The following is a 21,689-nucleotide window of genomic DNA, read 5'->3' as shown; positions in this document are numbered from 1 at the left end:
ACAGGTAGTTCAATAGGACACATTGAAAGATGATGAATTTAACCCACAAACATTAACCAACATTAACAATTAAACATAATTAAAAAAGAACATATTGAAACAGTGGTTCTCAACCTTTTTTTGGCCAGCGCCCCCCTATTCATCATTATTATTATTATTATTATTATTATTATTATTATTTAGCTTTATATAAATAATATGAATTTCTGGTGCTGTCTGTCTTTATGCTGGTGGAGTTGTTTGCTGCCCTCCAGTGGTCGCAGTGAGGAACTACACCGAGGTGATACTCAAGTTAGACATAATAACATAACGAAAACACTTCCGGTCAGTAATTTCAAAACAAATCCATGACCCAACGGAAACAGTAACTGAAGAATTAACAGTATTACTTATCACAACTGATCAATTATGCGACTATTATCAATAAATATAACACCACTTTTTAATGTCTTTAATATCTGTCTTTTTATATATGAACGCTACTGAGTAATATAACTAATGTAATATTTTAATAAAATGTTGGTCAGTTATGGTGAAACTAGTGAAATTATCACGTGTATGCATCTTAAGACACACCCGAAGTGCAATTTAAATTGCGAATACGATATACAAATGATTAATCATTCGCTACAACAGAACAATTGATTTTTCTCATAGTTTGGTCAGATTTATTTTGAAAGCGTCAACCGGAAGTTGTAGCATTGTAGTCATGTTATAATGTCTAACTTAACTTAATCACCGGGGTGTAGTTTCTCATTACGGCCACTGGAGGGCAGCAAATACTCTTCTTCTTCTACAAGGAATCATTAACAGTCCACCAGCATAAAGAATACAGCAACAATCTTTATTTTACTTTATTAATGAATGTTTTACTAACCTTAATGTTACAGATTTATAATAATTACACTAATATAATAATAATAATTCAATTAAAGACGGCTTCTTCCCCCAGGCTGTGAGATTGTTAAATTCTTCCTCAAAAATTCATCATACAAATTGAAATAGTTTTTTTTTATGACTAATTAATCTTTTTTCAATTAAATAAATAATTTTATAAGTAGCATAAAGTGACCTATATCTATATCTATATAAGTATAAATAAAATAACGTTGAATCTTTGTAATAAAGCAGATTTATTGTAGTGTTGTAGTTCCTCATTATGACCACTGGAGGGCAGCAAACACACGTTAATCTAAATACACTCGTGTCAGCGGTCAGCTGCAGCAGTGTAAAGACACACACAACCACATACACACGTTTCCGGTAAAACCTTTCAAAGTAAAACAACTGAGCCCGACAGCGGTTTATTTGAATGCATTAAACGAGGGGCTCTTATTGTGAAATATGTCCGTTACCTTTGCTGTTTCCAGTGTTTGTGCTAAGCTAAGCTAACATTAGCTGCAACAGCAGGTGGGATTTTCACATTAAAGCACAAAGTAAAACACAAGCTTTTCAAAATAAAAGACAAAGCAACCCAGAACCCATTGTAGAAGGGAGATGTCACTTCTTTTTCAAAGTAATAATAATACTTTTAGAGGTTAAAATAGCTTTCTTATTTGACAATAATTTAGAAACATTTTTATTAGGTGATAATTCGTCAGAGTAATAATCATACTCACTAATAAACTGCCCCAAACATGGAGGATTGCTCTCAAACGTGTGAATATGAAGATGTGATTCAGAATAAGGACTTGGATATTATAGGATATAACAATGTCATAAAAAGAATATCACCAAAGTCACTATTTCCTTTCAGCAGTGTATTGTTATATGGCTCTTAGACTGGACAAATACATAGATAGATAGATAGATAGATAGATAGATAGATAGATAGATAGATAGATAGATAGATAATAGATAGATAGATAGATACTTTATTTATCTATAACTTTATTTATTAATTATCTTTATAAATTCAAGGACTCATATCAGGATAATTCTGCCCTCAGATCACAGTCATTCTTCCAAATCAACTCCTTTATGCAAACTAAACTGTCCTGAACTCTTGGCAGAGAAAATGTGGTCAAAATTACTATTTATAGTATATATTATATTTATATAATATATATATATAATATATATTATATAAATATAATATATATTATATTTATAGTATATATATTATATTTATATTATATATATTATTAAACTATACTATACTGTGTTTGTAAGTACAATGTGATTTATAAGCATTTTTTATATTCCCTTCCTTTTGTTATGTGTATTTGTTTATTGTGGTTGAAGTTGGTGGTAAGATTATTATTTTTCACTGTATCGACATATTTGTAGAATTTATTGAAATTTGATTTGTTATAATTAAATCTGTTTTCTGGTCCAATGGGGCCATCTGGTGGATGTCAGTGGCTGCTCCTCTTCATACAGGAGGAGTAAAACTGAAAGTAAGACAGACCAGAAAGCATTTATCTGTCCTTCATGAAGCTGTTCGGTTGTATTTCTACAATCTTCGACAGACAGAAACCCGCTGAGGGATCAGAAACTCTCTGCGACCTGTGAGGATGCAGTGAACTCTGGTACACAGGTTAGAGTCCGGAGGAACAACAGAACAGGGATTTATTTTAAAAGAAAGATAAAGAGGAAGAGACAGAGAGGAGGACACACGGACCTGCTATTTATTTGTTCTTATTGGAAACAGACAGTTTTAAGAGAAGACCTGTGTTTGATTGTTGGTCAGGTGAAGTTAATCTGATCCACTGTTTCAGATTCAGGACGATTTGAGTTTAACACAATAAAATCCATTTGTCTCGTAAATCCCCCGCCCGAGTTGGAAAGTGAAACTCTCGCAGCTATCTCGCGACATTTCACCGAGACACACCTTTGGGTCGTAATATCAGCCGTTCAGCTGGGGGCTGCTCACAGTAGGGGGGGGTCGTTTTAATGTCGATTTTAAATGCTCTTACACACTGTTTACATTGCTGCTTTAGTCCGGTCACCAGTTTACACATTGCACGGTGTTACTGTGAGTTCAATACAATGTAAAGTTTTGTTTTTGAGCTGGTTTGCTAAATAGGCTAATGTAGCTAACAATAACACTAGCCTGCCCCTGCCCCTGGTGGCCCCTGGTGGCCCCTGAAGGCCCCTGGAGGCCCCTGGTGGCCACTGGAGGCCCCTGGTGGTCGCTGGAGGCCGCTGGTGGCTCCTGGAGGCCCCTGGAGGCCGCTGGTGGCCCCTGGAGGCCCCTGGTGGCCGCTGGAGGCCACTGGTGGCCCCTGGTGGCTCCTGGTGGCCCCTGAAGGCTCCTGGAGGCCCCTGGTGGCTCGCTGGAGGCCGCTGGTGGCTCCTGGAGGCCGCTGGTGGCTCCTGGAGGCCCCTGGAGGCAGGCTTGGTGGCCCCTGGAGGCCGCTGAAGTTAGGCCCCTGGAGGCTCCAGGAAGCCCCTGGTGGCCGCTGGAGGCCCCAGGTGGCCGCTGGTGGCCCCTGGAGGCCGCTGGTGGCTCCTGGAGGCCAATGACGTCACGTTCTCACGTCAGAGCAACTCGGGCGGGGGATTTACGAGACAAATGGAAAGCAGCATTATCCAGCTCTTCCCAAAGTGTTCTCTAGCGACATGAAAGGTTAATGGAGTTTCCTGTTTTTGTTTTCTATTTTAGAGGAAACTTTAATTAAAATAAAATTAATTATAGTTTAGTTGCAGAAGAAGTTTGTGGCTAGCTTAGCAACCTAGCTTCCTCATTAGCAAAATAATTAACCTTGTTTCAGACGTAATTACACAATGAAATTAGAGGTTATTATTATTATTATTATTATTATTGTTGTTCTTCCATAATTATGGTTGTATGTGAAATATAAATGCTCTGTTGTATTAACCCTAAAATCATATTTAGTTACATTGACAGAGACCATGTAATAAATAATTAAATTAATGTTGAATATTAACTTTAAATCACAAAAGGTGAACGTACTTTTTCAGCTTTGAGTAGTGTCTGTAAGTCTCAATCTCACCTGCCTCTACCATTATTGATCTGATGATTGATTTAGTCTTGTTGTTGTTTCTCTTGTGATCAGGAAAATGTCACTGAACAGCTGATGGAGTCTGATCATCAGTGGAGACTTTGAGGCCTCAGTGTAAGTGTCTCTGATATATAGTCTGCATCTGTCTGTGTACGACAATGTTTCTCTGTCATTGTCTTTTAATGTGGTATAAATTATGTTTTGTCTGCCCTTCACACTTTTTAGTTAGTCCTAAAAAAATAATGAAACTATTTATAACAACACATTTTATACCGAAAGATGTAATATAATGTGTCTCACATTACAAAGAACAAAGTTAAAAAGTAGAAACAAAACCTAAATGAGAAAATGGGAGACACAACAAATAAAAAGCTCTAAAAATTCTATAGAGATTCTTTAGAGATGGATGCTACCTACACAAACCTTACAGGGAAGAGGAGCAGCACTTTCGTATCGTCCCTGCCTCCCCCCCAACATACCATGCAGCCTTAATTAGTGTTTTATTCCAGCTGTTATTTTGTTCTCCAGATCACTGAAGTTGGGTCTGTGTGCAGAGCATACAGCAGTAAGGACACATGGCGAGTACAACACAGTCTGCCAGAGATTACATCGAGAGTGCCAGAGTCCACCTTGTGAGAGAATTAAAGAATCTCTCAGTGATTGTGGAGAACTTGTATCAGCAAAAGGTTTTCAGTGATGAAGAGGTCAGTAAAATACAGACAGAGAGAGATGACTTCGATAAAACCAGTAAAATACTGGACTCAGTCACTAAAAAGGGTGAAGCAGCCTGCTACAAGTTCCTCAGGATTATTGACATGACGAGGAAGAGGACCTTAGAGAGGGCATCCGTTCTCCCTGAGAAACAGAGTGCAGCTTCTACTGAGAACAGGAGGTTTGACCTGCACCACTGGATCAGCTGCTATCCTTTCAAAGAAGACACACAAATGGATGTAAACTACTTACAAGGTATTGAGAAGCAGAATTCAGATTAATAATGTGTCACATTTTTATTATTTATCTTCTGTATGTTTTATATACTGTAATGCACTTTAATGTGTCTGTGTAAATATTTATCTCGTGTGATATATTTATTACTCACTGTGTTTTTTATTTTAGGCTCAAGGCCGTGCCACCGATATCAGGCAAAGTTAAAGTCAAAAGCACAAAAAATATCAAATAAGTTTTGGATGGCAAACAAAAATCTGTTTGAAGGAAACAACCCTGATCTGTCGTACACTGCACTTGTATTAGACAAACAAGGAGGTGATTCTCCATCTAAAATAAAGAAGTTAAAGAGCAAGAAAAGGAAGCTGAGTCGCCCCAAAAAGATGAAGACGTACATCCCTAAAGACAGACCTGGAACTTCCCCCAGTGACCTGCTGAAAACAGATGAAAACATACTCTTGGTTGGTAAGCCTGGAATTGGAAAGACTGCACTGTCTCATGAACTGTTGAGACTCTGGGCAGAAAGAGACAACGAGGAGCTCGATTACATGTTTTACTTTGACATGAGAGAAACATCCCACATTACGAAGGCCATGAGCTTGGAGGATCTTCTTTTCAGTGTGTTCAGTGAACCAGATGAAGGCAGAGAAGAGGTCTTACAGGATATAAAGAGGAACTCTGACAATGTTACAATCATTTTTGATGGAATCACAGATCTCTCTTCTTCAGTGGTAAAGAAACTTGTAGAGAAGGACCTACTACCTGATGCCAAGGTCATCGTGACTTGCAGACCAGATAATGAAGAAGACTTTGGGGACTTTCTCAGAGTGGAAGTAAAAGGCTTTAGTGAGCAGACCACAAAAACATACTTATCTGCAATTCTCGGCGACGCCCAAAAGAAGGTTCTGAGCAACTTGGAGCTGTTGACTCTTTGCCATGTCCCAATGTATGCGCTGATGGTGGCGGCTTGCTTTTCATCTGAGACACCAGAAGACTCTTCACAGCCGTGCAGTATAACTGAGATCTACATCAATATTGTTCGTTTTTGTCTTCAAATGAACAGCAACAAAACAAAAAACATAGATCTAAATTCCTTCATCGAAAACAAGAGTGAGGAAATACTGTCTTTGGCTGAGGTTGCTTTTCATGCAACTGAAGGAAAAACTGTGAACTTGACAAAACTGCCCCGTGAAGACAGCTGTGTCCTTTGCTTCCTGAAATCACTTGTTATCACTGAGGCAATAACCACGTATGCATTTCTCCATTACACAATGCAGGAGTTTTTTGCAGCAATATGGCTCTTGAAGAATCCAGATAAAATCAAGGAGGTTTTTCAGCAATGCCTCACTACGGAGAAGAAACACATGAAACATCTGATCCCTTTCATGTGTCGATTGTTGACTGAGAAGAGCCCGAGTTTGATGAAGTGTCTGATTTCAGCTCAGGAGCTCAGAAATACATCCAACTGGTTCTTCAAAGAAATGATAAACAGATTTTTGCCATATCTGTGTGAGACAGATAAGGCTGATACTGAAGACAGTGGGCTTGATGTGGACATACTGTTCCTATGTCAGTGTTTGTTTGAGTCCCAGTGTCCTGAAGCGTGCTTCTACTTTCTGGACAAACTGGACTACCGACTTGATCTCAGTGGAAAGAGTCTCGGTCCTTACCCTTGCTGTGCTGTGGCCTATGTGGTCACTCAGTCGAAGGAGAAGAAAATATATCTGAACCTCGAGGACGTCATGGTGTCAGAGCAAGGAATGAGACGACTATTTGGATGTCTTCAAAATGTCCAGTGGTATGTGTGAGCATGTGACAAATTACTGCTTACGTTGCAACATATCTAATTAAGTAGAACTGAGTTGTTATTTTTTATGTGTAACTAATTTTATTAATGAATCCAGGATGTAATGAGGATGACAGAATAGAATGACCCCAATGACCCTGAACAGGATGAGTTAGTCTAAAAAAGGCATGGCAAAAACTTCATGAGTAAAATAAAGTATGGTGTTTCTACTGTATCTGCTGCTGTTACTTTAATGATCTCTGATTATTGTTAAATTATAGGTGTGATCCTCTGCCACGGCAGCTGTGGGAGGTTTTCCTTCTCAGTGAAGAGCAGATGGACTACAGGAGATTACTCGACCTTGATGGAAATCAGCTGCACCTTCCAGTTGAGGGTAAACGACGGCTGTTTGAAAGAGCAGTAAAAGTCATGCAGAAGAGCTCTACTCAGGTTAATGTCTGCCTCCACTGGGACAGGGCAACTCCTGCCTGCCAAAGTCTGCATGAATCCCTCTTAGAGGCTTTACCACACATCAGCTCACTCAGGTAAGCAACTTTCATTTTTGAGTGATGATTCCACATACTTTAAAATGTTTTCCTTTTAAAACCGTGAATGTCGAAATGTAAATTATTTGTGTCTTTATGAACTCACCACTTGCTATAGTGAGAAATTTTAGTTTGTTTCCAGATAACTAACTCATCACTGGGTTGAAAAAGAGCTATGGAGGGTGTTTTCTACATCCTTTCTATTCAGAAATCTTGTTTTTGTGGCTGAGGATAAACTTGCTTCACATGGTGTGTGATCTGGAAGGTCAGTTAAGTCTTCACTGCATGCTGATAGGCAGAGAGTGGATAATCAGTGTTGATACACAGCAGAAATGATAAGAGAAAAGCAGCTGAACTGAATGTGTTGTCAGGAGGTGCGCTCCTGGACAGCCAACATGAGTGGTCGTTGATAATCTGCCAATCTGACACTAAATCCACAAACAATAATTTCACATAGGTTTCAAACAAAACATGAAAGCAGCCCATGAACCGTGATATGTACATAAAACACCCTGCACCTGTCACGAGAACCGATACTTTGGTACAAAGTCATGGCCAAAATTGTAATGTACTCATGCAATAAAATTGTTCTGGACCTGACGGGGCAGCATATATGCCTGCAAATATTATATCTGCCGTTAACTGCTATAAAAAGAAGTGCAGCTTTTACTCACAAGGCTTTTGTTTTCAGATGAGGAAAATATATTCACCAGAATATAGTTCATTCAGGTAACTCAAGCGAAGGTTTCACCAAAGAACTGAACACTGCAGGACACCTTTAAAGGGACAGAGAAATTCCCTACTATTGTTGGAAATGTGGCAGAAATGTCTGGGAAAGAAATCGGTTACCAACAAGGGCCAGTACAGACAGAGACTGATCTGATGCTCGGCTGCATTTTATACAGGATTTTCCAGAGTGTCAGTACTGGCATTACAGGAAATTCAAAACCCAGCAATGACCAAATGTGATGTTATAAATGTCAGCAGAAAGGTGCACAGTAACTGTAGTACTTGCAGGTGTTGAGGCCCAGGATTTGAAGTTGAGGCTATGAGACAATTACACTTAATATCTAACATCAGCACAGTCTTGACATTATATTTCTTTACAACTGTATGTGCTTAGACAATTAGATTTGATACAGTTTTACAGTACACTGTTTGATAGATCTGTTATCATGCAGCTTCAGAATGACCAACAGAGGTCCAGGATTACAGGACCAGGAGCAATGCCATGGGACACCGGAGAGGGAAGAAAAGCAGCTGTTACTGGATTTGTGCCTGAAAGCAGCAGCACTATACAAAAGGGAGAGCTTTCACAATGTAGTCAGTACGCTCCTTTCGTTGTTTTCTGTTAACACCGACTTAAATAACATCCTTCTTGATTTTTATCAACATGTCAAGAGTAAAGGGTGTTCAAGTGTTATTCCAAAACTGAGGTCACTTTTCCAGTCACCTCCCTCAGTCTGGTCCATAAACCTCTCAGAGAGAAAGACCTCCATCCTCCTGGAAGTGCTGAAACTCCAATCAGAGAAGAAACAAGTGAAGCTGACAGGCTGCTCACATGAAGAGAGTGAAGTGAGGAGTTTCCTACAGTGTCTGCCTTATATCTCACAGCTCAGGTAAATGCTTATCTTTATCATTACTTTTGTTTTCCCCTAGAGGCTGTTTAATTTATTTTTAGGGTTTCTGTATGCACATACAATTATAACAAATGTCATAACACAGTTCAATCACAAATATGACTTTTATTAGATAAAAAACGTACATTACATTTTTTTTAATCTTCATGATTTCAGTTTCGTGCCTCAGTCATCAGAACCTTCAGAGGAAACCAAGTTCTTTGGGAATCTGTTGTGTGCAGCAGCAGAGAGAGAACAGCAGACAGGAGAGAAGATACTGGAGCTGTTATCATCAGTGTGCAGATATAAAACATTCCCTCTTAGAGAGCAATGGTGTGATTTCCTGCTGGACCTTTACTCTTATGGGTCTAAAACAGGCTTGAGTGTCCTTCCATCATTACAGTCAGTTCCTGAAGTCTGGTCCATAAACCTCTCAGAGAGAAAGACCTCCATCCTCCTGGAAGTGCTGAAACTCCAATCAGAGAAGAAACAAGTGGAGCTGACAGGCTGCTCACATGAAGAGAGTGAAGTGAGGAGTTTCCTACAGTGTCTGCCTTATATCTCACAGCTCAGGTAAATTAATAGTACTTCACATGATTTAACTCTTCATATGAATAGTTGTGTATGAAAGTATGAAAGACATACCCTCATCAACGTCACATCAGTTCTACCGATATAGACCTTGAAACTGTAGTGAAAGGTGTACATGTAAATGTTAAATCTGAGTAAAATACTTTACTTTTCAATGCACCCAGAAAAGTGGGATCTGTTTCTGAAATCATAGCACTCAGTTTATGTTTCCAATACTTCTATTTAACGATTAGGGGATTCAATACAAAAATCAATACACTATTTTTGAGAATCGATACAATATCACTAAACAAATTTTCACGATACAATATTTTTTTATATTTTCTTACACCCCTACTGGTATAATGTCAATATGACTATGACCAGATCCTTTTCACTGTCCATAGTTGCTGGGAATCTTTTGTGGAAACATAGGCGAGACCTTGACTCTCTAGTGAAGTGATGCTGCAGCCTCACCTGAGATGCACATAACATGCATGGCTCACACAGGCAGTGTGGCTGCCCTAACCTGTTAACATGGCTGCCGACATATAAAGTAAGATGTTCCACAACATGATGTTCATGCATCCTGTGTGACACTGCCAACCTATCAAAAGACAAAATAACCCTATTTTATTTATTAATATTTTATAGTTTGTTACATTCTTAAAGCAACATTATGTAATTGGTATTTGTTGAGAATTAACGCCTCCACAGTGTTTCCTCTAGGATTTTCTTTTAGCAGTGGGGGCCAGCCTGTTGGTGGAGCTGTCGTTTTGACAATAAGCTACATCAACACAACAGTATGTGGAGTTAAACTGGACAACCCCAATAACCTCTGAATAGTTCTGTTGTTAAATCTCAATGTGAGCGGCAGCCAACGGGGATGCATTATGTCGGCAGGATCATTTAAAAGGCAACCGTGAATACATTGTGCATCTGCCCCATTTCTGATACCGTGGCGGCAGAAATGTAACAATGGCGGGCAGCCGCTCCAAAATCAACATAGAGGAAACACTGCTCCAATTGCAATACCACTGTGGTAAATATGGACAGCTGAGCACGTGCATTTATTGATTACATTACTAACATTATCTGGATATAAAATTACCTATATCAGGATATGAGATGTTGATATTATCATGCCCTAGAGACAGGGAAGCATATATTAGCATTGCCAGATTAAAACTAAAAGCTGGCATCAAGGAGGGAAACTGGAGATTTCAGGAGAGACTGGAGAGAGGCATTAACACCACAACACCAAATTATTGTAACAAGCGATTCAGATCATCACAGGCTACTAAAGCAGGACTGTAACACATTTTTATGCTCACATTTATTTCTTCAGTCATAAGTCAGCTGTAAAGTCTACTCTGCCTCCAGATGATTGAGCGCTGTCAATATCCACTGCGAATGTGACAAGAATCCTGCTGAATGCATATGAGTTCAGCTCCCAGACCTGATAAAATCTTTGGTGCCAATCAGCTAGTTGGTGTTATTACATTGACAGGTGACATTTTTAACATGCTACTGTCACAGGAAACTGTTCCCACCTTTTTCATGACAGCCACCATCTTCCCAGTACCTAAAAAGTCTGCAGTATCTAGTCTAAACAACTACCGCCCTGTGGCACTGGTTCTCCATAACATCAGCTCAGCCCCCTTCTGTTCACACTGTAACACCCATGACTGCAATACCAGACATAGAGAGAGGTATGTTGAGGTCTGATGACACCAGCTCTATCAGCTGGCTTGCAAACAAAAATGACAATCCATATCTAGGAATGGGAATTGAGAACTGAATTGTCTAATCCATTGAAATGTATGCCACCAAGCCTATCAATTCCTTTTATCAATGCCAGCATGATAAAATAATGATAAAGCCTTTTTATTGTCATTTCCACAGTATATACATTAAACGAAACTTGACCTCTGCATTTGACCCATCCTATATAGATTAGAAGCCACGAGCAGCCTAGGCGCACAGGGAGCAGTTAGGGGTTAGGTGCCTTGCTCAAGGGCACCTCGGCAGTGCACAGGAGGTGAAAATGGCACCTCTCCAGCTACCAGTCAACCCTCCATACTGTGGTCTGTGGGACTTGAACCGGCAACCCTCTGGTTTCCAAGCCATGTCCCTACACACTGAGCTACTGCTGCTGATATTCTAACAGTTGCAAATTGCGAAATAATGACGTCACACCTGTGTCTACACCGCTGGAAACGAAACAACAAAAAGGAATCATGGCGGAGAGGAAGAAAGGTCCAAAGTGTGGCCACGTTTCTCCAACAAACTAAAATCATTATAACAACTCTTTTTCAACACAGTTTTCAGACTCAGAGATAATGAAACAGTGGCACTGATGCTGAAAACCTGCATAGACCTACTTTTTTCCAGGTCCAGTGTGTAACATTTAGGAGGATCCATTGTTGTGATTCAGTAAAGGTCATAAAATGATTTCGATCTGCTCTGATGAAAGACATGTTTAAAAGTTAATTTAATACAGGACAGGCATTCACAAGACATCAGTATTGTGTTGTTGTATTTATGCAGCTGAAATCAAAATTGTCACAAAAGTTTTCCTTCTCTTTATTTCAGTTTTGTTCCTCAGTCGTCAGATTGTTATGAAGAAACCAAGTTCTTCGGGAATCTGTTCTGTGCAGCAGCAGAGAGAGAACAGCAGACAGGAGAGAAGATACTGGAGCTGTTATCGTCAGTGTGCAGATATGAAACATTCCCTCTTAAACGAAAGTGGTGTGATTTCCTCCTGGACCTTTACTCTTATTATTGTGAAACAGGCTTGAGTGTCCTTCCATCATTACAGTCAGTTCTCCAGTCAGCTCCTGCAGTCTGGTCCATAAACCTCTCAGAGAGAAATACCTCCATCCTCCTGGAAGTGCTGAAACTCCAATCAGAGAAGAAACAAGTGAAGCTGACAGGCTGCTCACATGAAGAGAGTGAAGTGAGGAGTTTCCTACAGTGTCTGCCCTATATTTCACAGCTCAGGTAAATTAATAGTACTTCAAATGACTTCAGTTACATTTGTGGAGTTGCTGTCTTACATCTACAGCAACTAACTGTTAGTTATACCATGAAGGTAATATGTTCAATTGATCAGTGCACATAAACATGCCATCACTGTGTTTAGTTTTATAGAAGATATGCTGTTTTATTCCACACACCTCATTGTATTTATTCCTAAATTACTCAGAATTCAGTGCAAATCAAACACCCCTAGCAACACTCAATGTGTTAGTGTAGGATTTACTGTACGAGTCATCTGAAGACATTTATAGAGTGGTTCACCTTTTGAAGACTGAATCATGAACATATTTGGTTACAAAATTTGATTGGTCATGGATACTGGATGGGGCACTCATTCACTGGCTACGTTGACTGTAGTAGAGTGAGCAGTGACTGAGCAGTGAATAATCCAGAGGAGTCAAGAGGATTTTGATCAAGTTGTTTATTAGCAATATTGAAAGGATACACCTTTTAAAGCCTGACTTTCCTGGTTTCAGATAAACTCCATATCAGTAATGTATGGCTCTTTTTCTGCTGTTGACATCATATCATAACAAAATATTAAATTCTCGTTTCAGTGTCTCTCAGCGATTAAGTGTGTCCATTCAAACCAAGTTCTTTGGGAATCTGTTCTGTGCAGCAGCAGAGAGAGAACAGCAGACAGGAAAGAAGATACTGGAGCTGTTATCATCAGTGTGCAGCTATGAAACATTCCCTTACATGGATGATCATGATGATGACGGTGGTGGTGATGATGATGATGATGATGATGATGATCATGATGATGATGAGAGGGAATATCGGTGTGATTTCCTGCTGGATCTGTACTCCCACCTGAAGGACTATGAGACTAAAACAGGCTTGAGTGTCCTTCCATCATTACAGTCAGTTCTCCAGTCAGCTCCTGCAGTCTGGTCCATAAACCTCTCAAAGAGAAAGACCTCCATCCTCCTGGAAGTGCTGAAACTCCAATCAGAGAAGAAACAAGTGAAGCTGACAGGCTGGTCATATGAAGAGAGTGAAATGAGGAGTTTCCTACAGTGTCTGCCTTATATCTCACAGCTCAGGTAATTTAATTGTACTTCACATGACTTCAGTTACATTTGTTGAATTGTGTTCTTACATCTACAGCAAAATCCCACACCTGGGAAATTGACTTGCTACATCAGCTCCAGATACAACACAACACAGTAGATAAGAAGATACACATTACATAAGAAAATTGAATAGAAAAATACAAGATATAATACAAATAGGGAAAAAAATAATTAAGATTAATAAAGAGTTATATGTACACTATATACATTCTTTTTATATACAGATGTTAAAACTGCAGACACAACGATTGATCTGACACCAGGGTTATAAAAATTAGAGAGATTTAGGATGTACCCAATGCCAACAAACATACACAAAGGGTGCATCTAATGTCTCTTTGATGTTTCCTTTAATGCTGCATCTGGTTAGACTCATAATATAAATATGATCATATTTCAAAGTTAGTTAAGGCTGATAATTCCTGAGCACTGGGTTTGATATTGTTGAAGATATCAGGAAGAAACCATTCAAGTCCATTTCAGGGGGTTTGCTGTGGTAGTATGAGGTTATTGAAGTATTCTGGCATACTGGTGAACTTACAGACACAGAGGAGATCTGAGTCTGTGAGCTGGCCCATTATGCATTGCACCTATTGCATTATGACCTAATGGGTAAAATTTGCAAGGGGTAAAGAGACAGCAAGAATACACATTTGGTATATAACAAGATGAAGTTGCATAGAACAGATCACTGGACCAAACCAGTAGGAGGCCAGAACCGGCTCCCAGATATCGATTGATCACTTGATTAGTAAGTCTGGACTGCCTAAATGTTAATTTCTTCAATATCAGTTATATCATTTACATTTTCCCTAAACATCTGCCTTACTCAAATCTCGTGGATGAAGAGTCAATGATAGGATTTCGATGTGTTTTTAGCACCATTAAAGTTAAATTACACATGGTGACAAAGTGTAAAGTATACCTCTAAAAATCCTTATGTTTCTTTAGTAATGTATGAAGTTTCATAGAGTTTTGCAAAAATGATCAATGTCAAAATTTGTGTTCCAGTATTTCAGTATTTGGAGCTCATTGATTAATAAATGTTTTGGGTTTGGCCTTTCAGCCACCGTGTTGGTTCACGTGTGGTATTCCAGTATAGCAGACAATCTTTTAATACAGAGGTGAGGATATACCTTTGTAACCTGACTTTCCTGGTTCCTTGAACATTTAATGAAGAGCTTCATTCAGTAAAAATCTTGTTCATTAGCAGGTATTTGTATCAGATAAACTCGGTACCAGTAATGTGTGCTTCTTTTTCTACTGTTGACATCATATTATAACAAAATGTTCAATTCTCATTACAGTTTCCCTGACAGGTTTAAAGTGTCGTGTAAAGCCGAGTTCTTGTGGAATCTGTTCTGTGCAGCAGCAGAGAGAGAACAGCAGACAGGAGAGAAGATGGATCTGTCATCATCAGTGTGCAGATATGAAGCAATCCATTTTAATTATAGATACATATATGGTGATGATGATAAGGAATATCATTGTGATTTCCTGTTGGATCTTTGCTCCCATGTGAAGGACTATGAGACTAAAACAGGGTTGAGTGTCCTTCCATCATTACAGTCAGTTCTCCAGTCAGCTCCTGCAGTCTGGTCCATAAACCTCTCAGAGAGAAAGACCTCCATCCTCCTGGAAGTGCTGAAACTCCAATCAGAGAAGAAACAAGTGAAGCTGACAGACTGCTCACATGAAGAGAGTGAAGTGAGGGGTTTCCTACAGTGTCTGCCTTATATCTCACAGCTCAGGTATTTGCTTATCTTTATCATTACATTACTTTTGTTTTCCCTATAGAGGCTGTTTCAGAATCAGAATCAGAATTAGGTTTATTGCCAAGTGTCAAGCCTTAAATCTCACAGCTCAGGTAAATAAACTCTTAGTATAAAGATTCTATAAGTAAACTTATAGAAATCTTGTATGTTGCATAAAATCTAACATCCCTGTACTATTTCAATATGTAAGAATCTGAAGCATTAATGTGTTGTAACGTAACTTAAAAATGAAACCTTCCCGACTTTCTTGGTTGCATATGGACTGATTTATATGCGTTTCCTGTTCAGATTTGACAGATGTGACATGTATTTATTCACATTCCCTGGTGCTGTCTCTCCGTTTCCCTACAGTGTCAACAGGGTGCGACACTTTCTAAATTTAGCTTATAAATGGAGTATGCTAATGTCAACAATTGACTGACACCCAACATGATAATAACAATAATATTAGCAGTGGTCAGTGGCAGGGGCAGCCACAATAGATCTAGGCACGACCACAATTCATGAGAACCTGCTATAAGAGAAGGCACAAAATCTCCAGGGAAGAAGCTACATTTAACATGAATTAATGGGACATGAATGTGTATAAAGAGGAGCTCAGAGCATCATGGGAAGTCCCCGATAGTCTAGGCCTATAGTAGTGTAACTAAGGGATGGTTCAGGGCTCACCTGAGCCAGCCCTATGTATAAGTTTTATCAAAGAGGAAAGTCTTAAGTTAACTCTTAAATATGCAGACACCCTCAAAGTCCACCAATTATCTACAGGCCCAGATCGTTTGCTGGACGCCACCTGAACAGTCCGAGGTTGAATGATGATATGCAGCTCAACAGGTCATCACTGGTCAGAGTTGGCAGGGGTCCAAGAAAAGACAGACATTATTTTAGGCATATGTACACTCTGATTGGCGTAATCAGGAGTTATTCCCGCCGCCATGAAAAACTATCTTACTTTATTTATGTTTATCCTTAACCGGCAGTTTTAAACGGGATTCAAAGTGGCCCACTCTGGCCCAAGGAATGCATTTGACTACAGCAAGTCAGCATAACTCTAATTTACACGTCTGTAATTTCAGGGACAAGGTGAAGCATTGCATGATGGGCTTTTCTGTAACTATTTTACATGATATGCACTCTAGATGTTGTAATTCCACTATGTATATTTGATTTATTCTATTCTTAATATATTTTACACTTAGAACTCATATACCAGGCAAAATTGCATAAACCAGTAGGTATCAAAGTTGCAGGGATTTCAGAGACAGGATTATTGTTTGTGTTGTGAGTCAGTTATAAGCCAAAATTGATGCTGTTCTGATGAAAGAAGCATTTTAAATGTAATTCTATTTTATACAGGACAGACTTGTACAAGTTAGTATGGCTTCAAAAAGTATTCAGACCCCTTCACCTTTTGCACTTTCTTGTATGGCAGATGTAATTTTAAACAGATCAAATTGCCATTTTTGACCAGTCCACACACAATAGTCTATAATGATAAAGTTTAAACATGATCTTACAAATATAAACTAAAACTAATTCAAATAATAAATATATTAAAATGTATGAACCAAAATCTCTCATTTACAAAAGTGTACAGACCTTTTGCTTTGGCAGTCCAGATTGTGGTCAGGTGCATCCTGTTTGCTTTAATGATCCTTGAGATGTGTCTAGAACTTGATAGTCCACCTTTGGCAAATTGAATTGATTGGACAAACTTTAAAAAAGGCACACACCTGTGTATAAAAGGTCAGACAATTCACAGTGCATGTGGAGACAAGAACCAAGGCATACAGTCTACAGGAACTCTCTGTAGACCTCCTCAATAAAATTGTGAAACATTTCTTTCTCTTTATTTCAGTTTTGTCGTCATTAGGTCATATCGTTATGAAGAAACCAAGTTCTTTGGGAATCTGTTCTGTGCAGCAGCAGAGAGAGAGCAGCAGACAGGAGAGAAGATTCTGGAGCTGTTATCATCAGTGTGCAGATATGAAACATTCCTTGTTGATTACAGATACATGTATGGTGGTGCTGGTAAGGAATATCGGTGTGATTTCCTGCTGGATCTGTACTCCCACCTGAAAGACTATGAGACTAAAACAGGCTTGAGTGTCCTTCCATCATTACAGTCAGTTCTCCAGTCAGCTCCTGCAGTCTGGTCCATAAACCTCTCAGAGAGAAAGACCTCCATCCTCCTGGAAGTGCTGAAACTCCAATCAGAGAAGAAACAAGTGAAGCTGACAGGCTGCTCACATGAAGAGAGTGAAGTGAGGAGTTTCCTACAGTGTCTGCCTTATATCTCACAGCTCAGGTAAATACTTTTTTTTCATAATTTCTGTAATCAATAGTAGCTGTCACAGCTATTTTTAGTGTTTCTGCATGTAAATTAAATTACCATAAAACGTGGCATGTGCTCCCACATTAAGGAGTGAGACTATAACAGGCTTGAGTGTCCTTCCATCATTACAGTCAGTTCTCCAGTCAGCTTCTGCCGTCAATAATTAACTAATAATCGTCCAGCCAAAGTGAGTAACTGGGCAAGAAGAGCCTTGGTGAGGTGAATAGGTCTATACTGTTAGATTGTCTGTTGCGCTTATTGACAAAGTTTTGAATCCGAACACGTCACCAAAGTTATAATATTACCATCTTCTGAATTCTGAATAAGAAGTGAGGATAACCTACTGGAAGGATGGCAATCTCAGCAGCACTATATCAATAGGAATTTTATGATAGAGTGGCTATATGGAAGTCACTCTTGAGTAAACGGTATATGACAGCCCACTTAGAGTTTTCCAGATGCTAGTTAAAGAACGTTGAGCACGAAGTAAAAGATTCTCTGGTCTGATGACACAAAAAAGTAACTGGGCAGAACTCCAAGCACTATGTATGACGAACACCAGACACGGCCCATCATCTGTCTAATAGAATCCCTACCGTGAAGCGTGGTGATTAAAACGATCATGGTATGGGGATAGTTTTCAGCAGCAGGGACAGAAAGACTGCAGTTGACTGCATGATAATGACCTGAAGCATACAGCCAAGACAATGCTGGAGTGGCTTCAGGACAAGTCCATAGAACATCTGTGGATAGACCTGTAGATGGCAGATTAATTAATCAATCTGACTGACAGGAAGAATGGGATAAAACTCCCAAATCCAGGACAGGGGGCTCATGTAGAAAAGACTGCACAGCTTTCATCCTGAAAGATGGCGTTCTCACAAAAATTGAAAAGTATGTACACAATGAAATTTCCACATGTATAAAACCAGGCAGATGCCAGGTCCTGCGCACCTATTCTTTATACATCCCAATCAATGTAAAATCACACACGTAGAGCACACAGCGTAGCACTCGAACCCAGGCACCCCCTCAAAAAAGATTTTCACACTGCTCCCTACCGGCCGCAGATACAGATCACTAGGCTGCAAACGAGCTTGCTATGGCAGAAGTTCAATCCCTTCTGCCATAACATTACTCAACAAAACTCCCTGGTAACCGTTATGTGTAATTACCTGTGTTGTCTTTAGATGTTTGTGCTGTGTTTAAATGTCTATCTTGTGGTAATGTTGTGTGTATACGTGTATGTACAGACTGTGGCAACAAATTTCCTAAAAAAGACAATAAAGAATCTATCTAAATTACAATGCCCAAAACTTATGCAAACAAGCAAAAAAGAAAAACTTCACTGAGTGTGAGATCGAGGTAGAGGAGACCTTCACTGAGGTGGAGGCCAGAATTTATTTGTTTAGTGGTTTGTCCTCTGGAATAAGCAACAAGTGTAAATCCACGGAGAGTAATGAACGGTCAATACAGTCAGTTCAGAAAACTGTACAATGGCAAAAGAAAAAAATAATCACCTAATACTAGGTCGATGGCAAAAGACGAGCACATCGGCATAGGGTCTCTGCTACAGGTGTAGGCTCAGGACAACACCATGTGAAGGAAGGGTCGCTGCAATTAGGAGCCCTCATCCTGCCCGCATGTGAGGGTGACTCAGACCTGTGTGTTACTCCTGGCTGTATAGCTGTAGCACTCGGCTGTGGTGGGGGTGCAAAATCAAGTCATGGAAGGTGAAAAAAAATGCATTTCCCTCCTGTTTTTGGTCTTTCTGATGTTGAATATTATCTGCAGAAATGATCAGACAATCATGCTGTATCACTTAGACATCAGACATCACAGTAACTGGAGTGGAAACTTTATTTTGAAACATCTGGTTTCAGTACTTTGAAGTTTAAAATTGCCAACTTACAGAGTTTGTGGCACGGCCCACACATTTTCAGGCCCCAGGTGTGCAAAAAAGACTCAAAGCTGTAATAGCTGCTAAAGGGGCCTCTAGAAAGTACCAAATTAAGGGTCTGAACACATACCTAAATTAAAAATTTTGATTTTTAACAAATTTGCAAATGTTTCACTTACTTATTTTCAATTTTGTCATTATGGGTTATTAAGTGTTGATTTATTTTACAGAACTGTAATTTTACAATTACAACTACAACACAATAAAATAAAGCCTGAATACTTAAACCAAAGTAGAGTCCATCAGTAATGTGTAATTGTTTGTAGGCACCTGAGATTAAATTATAGTAAAATGTTTCCTTCTCTTTATTTCAGTTTTGTCCGGCAGTGGTCAGATCCTAACGAAGAAACCAAGTTCTTGGCGAATCTGTTCTGTGCAGCAGCAGAGAGAGAACAGCAGACAGGAGAGAATATACTGGAGCTGTTATCATCAGTGTGCAGATATAAAACATGCACTTTTAAATACATGGATGGTTATGAGCAGTATCAGTGTGATTTCCTGTTGGATCTTTGCTCCCATGTGAAAGACTATGAGACTAAAACAGGGTTGAGTGTCCTTCCATCATTACAGTCAGTTCTCCAGTCAGTTTCTGCAGTCTGGTCCATAAACCTCTCAGAGAGAAAGACCTCCATCCTCCTGGAAGTGCTGAAACTCCAATCAGAGAAGAAACAAGTGAAGCTGACAGGCTGCTCACATGAAGAGAGTGAAGTGAGGAGTTTCCTACAGTGTCTGCCTTATATCTCACAGCTCAGGTAAATACTTTTTTCATAATTTCTGTAATCAATAGTAGCTGTCATAACTTTTTTTTAGTGTTTCTGCTTGTAGATTAAATTACCATAAAACGTTGCATAGCACAATTTAGAGAAAGGTTTTATGTCCATTTCATGAATAACGTAAATCTTCTTTTTATTTATTTTTTATCCTGTTTCAGTTTTGTGCCTCAGTCATCAGAACCTTCAGAAGAAACCAAGTTCTTTGGGAATCTGTTGTGTGCAGCAGCAGAGAGAGATCAGCAGACAGGAGAGAAGATACTGGAGCTGTTATCATCAATGTGCAGATATAAAACATTCCCTCTTAAAGAGAAATGGTGTGATTTCAAGCTGGACCTTTACTCTTATTATTGTGAAACAGGCTTGAGTGTCCTTCCATCATTACAGTCAGTTCTCCAGTCAGCTCCTGCAGTCTGGTCCATAAACCTCTCAGAGAGAAAGACCTCCATCCTCCTGGAAGTGCTGAAACTCCAATCAGAGAAGAAACAAGTGAAGCTGACAGGCTGCTCACATGAAGAGAGTGAAGTGAGGAGTTTCCTACAGTGTCTGCCTTATATCTCACATCTCAGGTAAATTAATAGTACTTCAAATGACTTCAGTTACATTTGTGGAGTTGCTGTCTTACATCTACAGCAACTCACTGTTAGTTTGTAATATTGAAAAGTAACTTCATGCCATCAGGATGTGTTCTCATAAGTGTAATCATAAAAGTACTGCTTTACACATTCCACTTTACAGCAGCATCACGTTATGTGACCTCTCGTTAGTTGAGCAGGTTGGCATAGGAGAAGCAATGTCAGCAGTTTATTTTGGTTTGAAAAACAGTGGTGTCGGTGCATCCCTCCCTCTAAGTACATCAATGTGTTAGTGTTGGATTTACTGTACGACTCATGTGAAGACACTTATGAAGTGGTTCACATTTTGAGGACTGTATCATGAACATATCTGGTCCCCAAATATAATTGGTTATGGATACTGGATGGGACACTCATTCACTGGCTACCCTGATTGTAGGAGAGTGAGCAGTGACTGAGCAGGATGTTTGAACTGTGAATAATCCAGAGGAGTCAATGAGAGGACTTTGATCAAGTACTTTTGCAATGACAAATTAGGTAACATCTCTTCAGTTTAATTTTACAGCAATTAAAAAATAAAACAAAAGGAATGCTGTATTTATATTCCTTTCAACTGAAGACTGGACTGAACTGTACTGATCACGATGAACATTGATCCAGCTGTATAGTGAGCAGCAGATTAAGATTTCAGACACCAGAAATAATCATCATTTAGTGTCAGCACAG

General features: G+C 39.3%; 1 protein-coding gene and 1 long non-coding RNA gene across 3 annotated transcripts in view; one reads left to right on the top strand and one right to left on the bottom strand.

Annotated features, from left to right (window-relative positions):
• Positions 1–2,393: 2,393 nt before the first annotated feature.
• Positions 2,394–21,689, top strand: part of LOC127378595 (uncharacterized) — a 44,637-nt gene continuing 25,341 nt past the window's right edge. For both annotated transcript variants that reach the window (XM_051427606.1, XM_051427605.1), the window contains exons 1-12: positions 2,394–2,539; positions 4,023–4,082; positions 4,497–4,934; positions 5,085–6,711; positions 6,981–7,244; positions 8,426–8,863; positions 9,041–9,436; positions 13,033–13,521; positions 14,859–15,302; positions 17,182–17,631; positions 19,933–20,370; positions 20,550–20,957. In XM_051427606.1, the coding sequence (XP_051283566.1) occupies positions 4,544–4,934; positions 5,085–6,711; positions 6,981–7,244; positions 8,426–8,863; positions 9,041–9,436; positions 13,033–13,521; positions 14,859–15,302; positions 17,182–17,631; positions 19,933–20,370; positions 20,550–20,957 (5,345 nt within the window). In that variant the 5' untranslated portion in view covers positions 2,394–2,539; positions 4,023–4,082; positions 4,497–4,543. The remainder of the gene's footprint in view (positions 2,540–4,022; positions 4,083–4,496; positions 4,935–5,084; positions 6,712–6,980; positions 7,245–8,425; positions 8,864–9,040; positions 9,437–13,032; positions 13,522–14,858; positions 15,303–17,181; positions 17,632–19,932; positions 20,371–20,549; positions 20,958–21,689) is intronic.
• Positions 9,141–20,363, bottom strand: LOC127378597 (uncharacterized). Its single transcript, XR_007888102.1, has 3 exons — positions 20,228–20,363; positions 12,204–12,293; positions 9,141–9,215 (listed from the first exon to the last, which is right to left on the bottom strand). It is a non-coding gene; the product is annotated as an uncharacterized LOC127378597 (long non-coding RNA).

This window comes from Dicentrarchus labrax, unplaced genomic scaffold (genome assembly GCF_905237075.1).
Source record: "Dicentrarchus labrax unplaced genomic scaffold, dlabrax2021, whole genome shotgun sequence".
NCBI classification, from domain to species: Eukaryota; Metazoa; Chordata; class Actinopteri; family Moronidae; genus Dicentrarchus; species Dicentrarchus labrax.
This window is presented reverse-complemented; position numbering and strand designations above follow the sequence as displayed.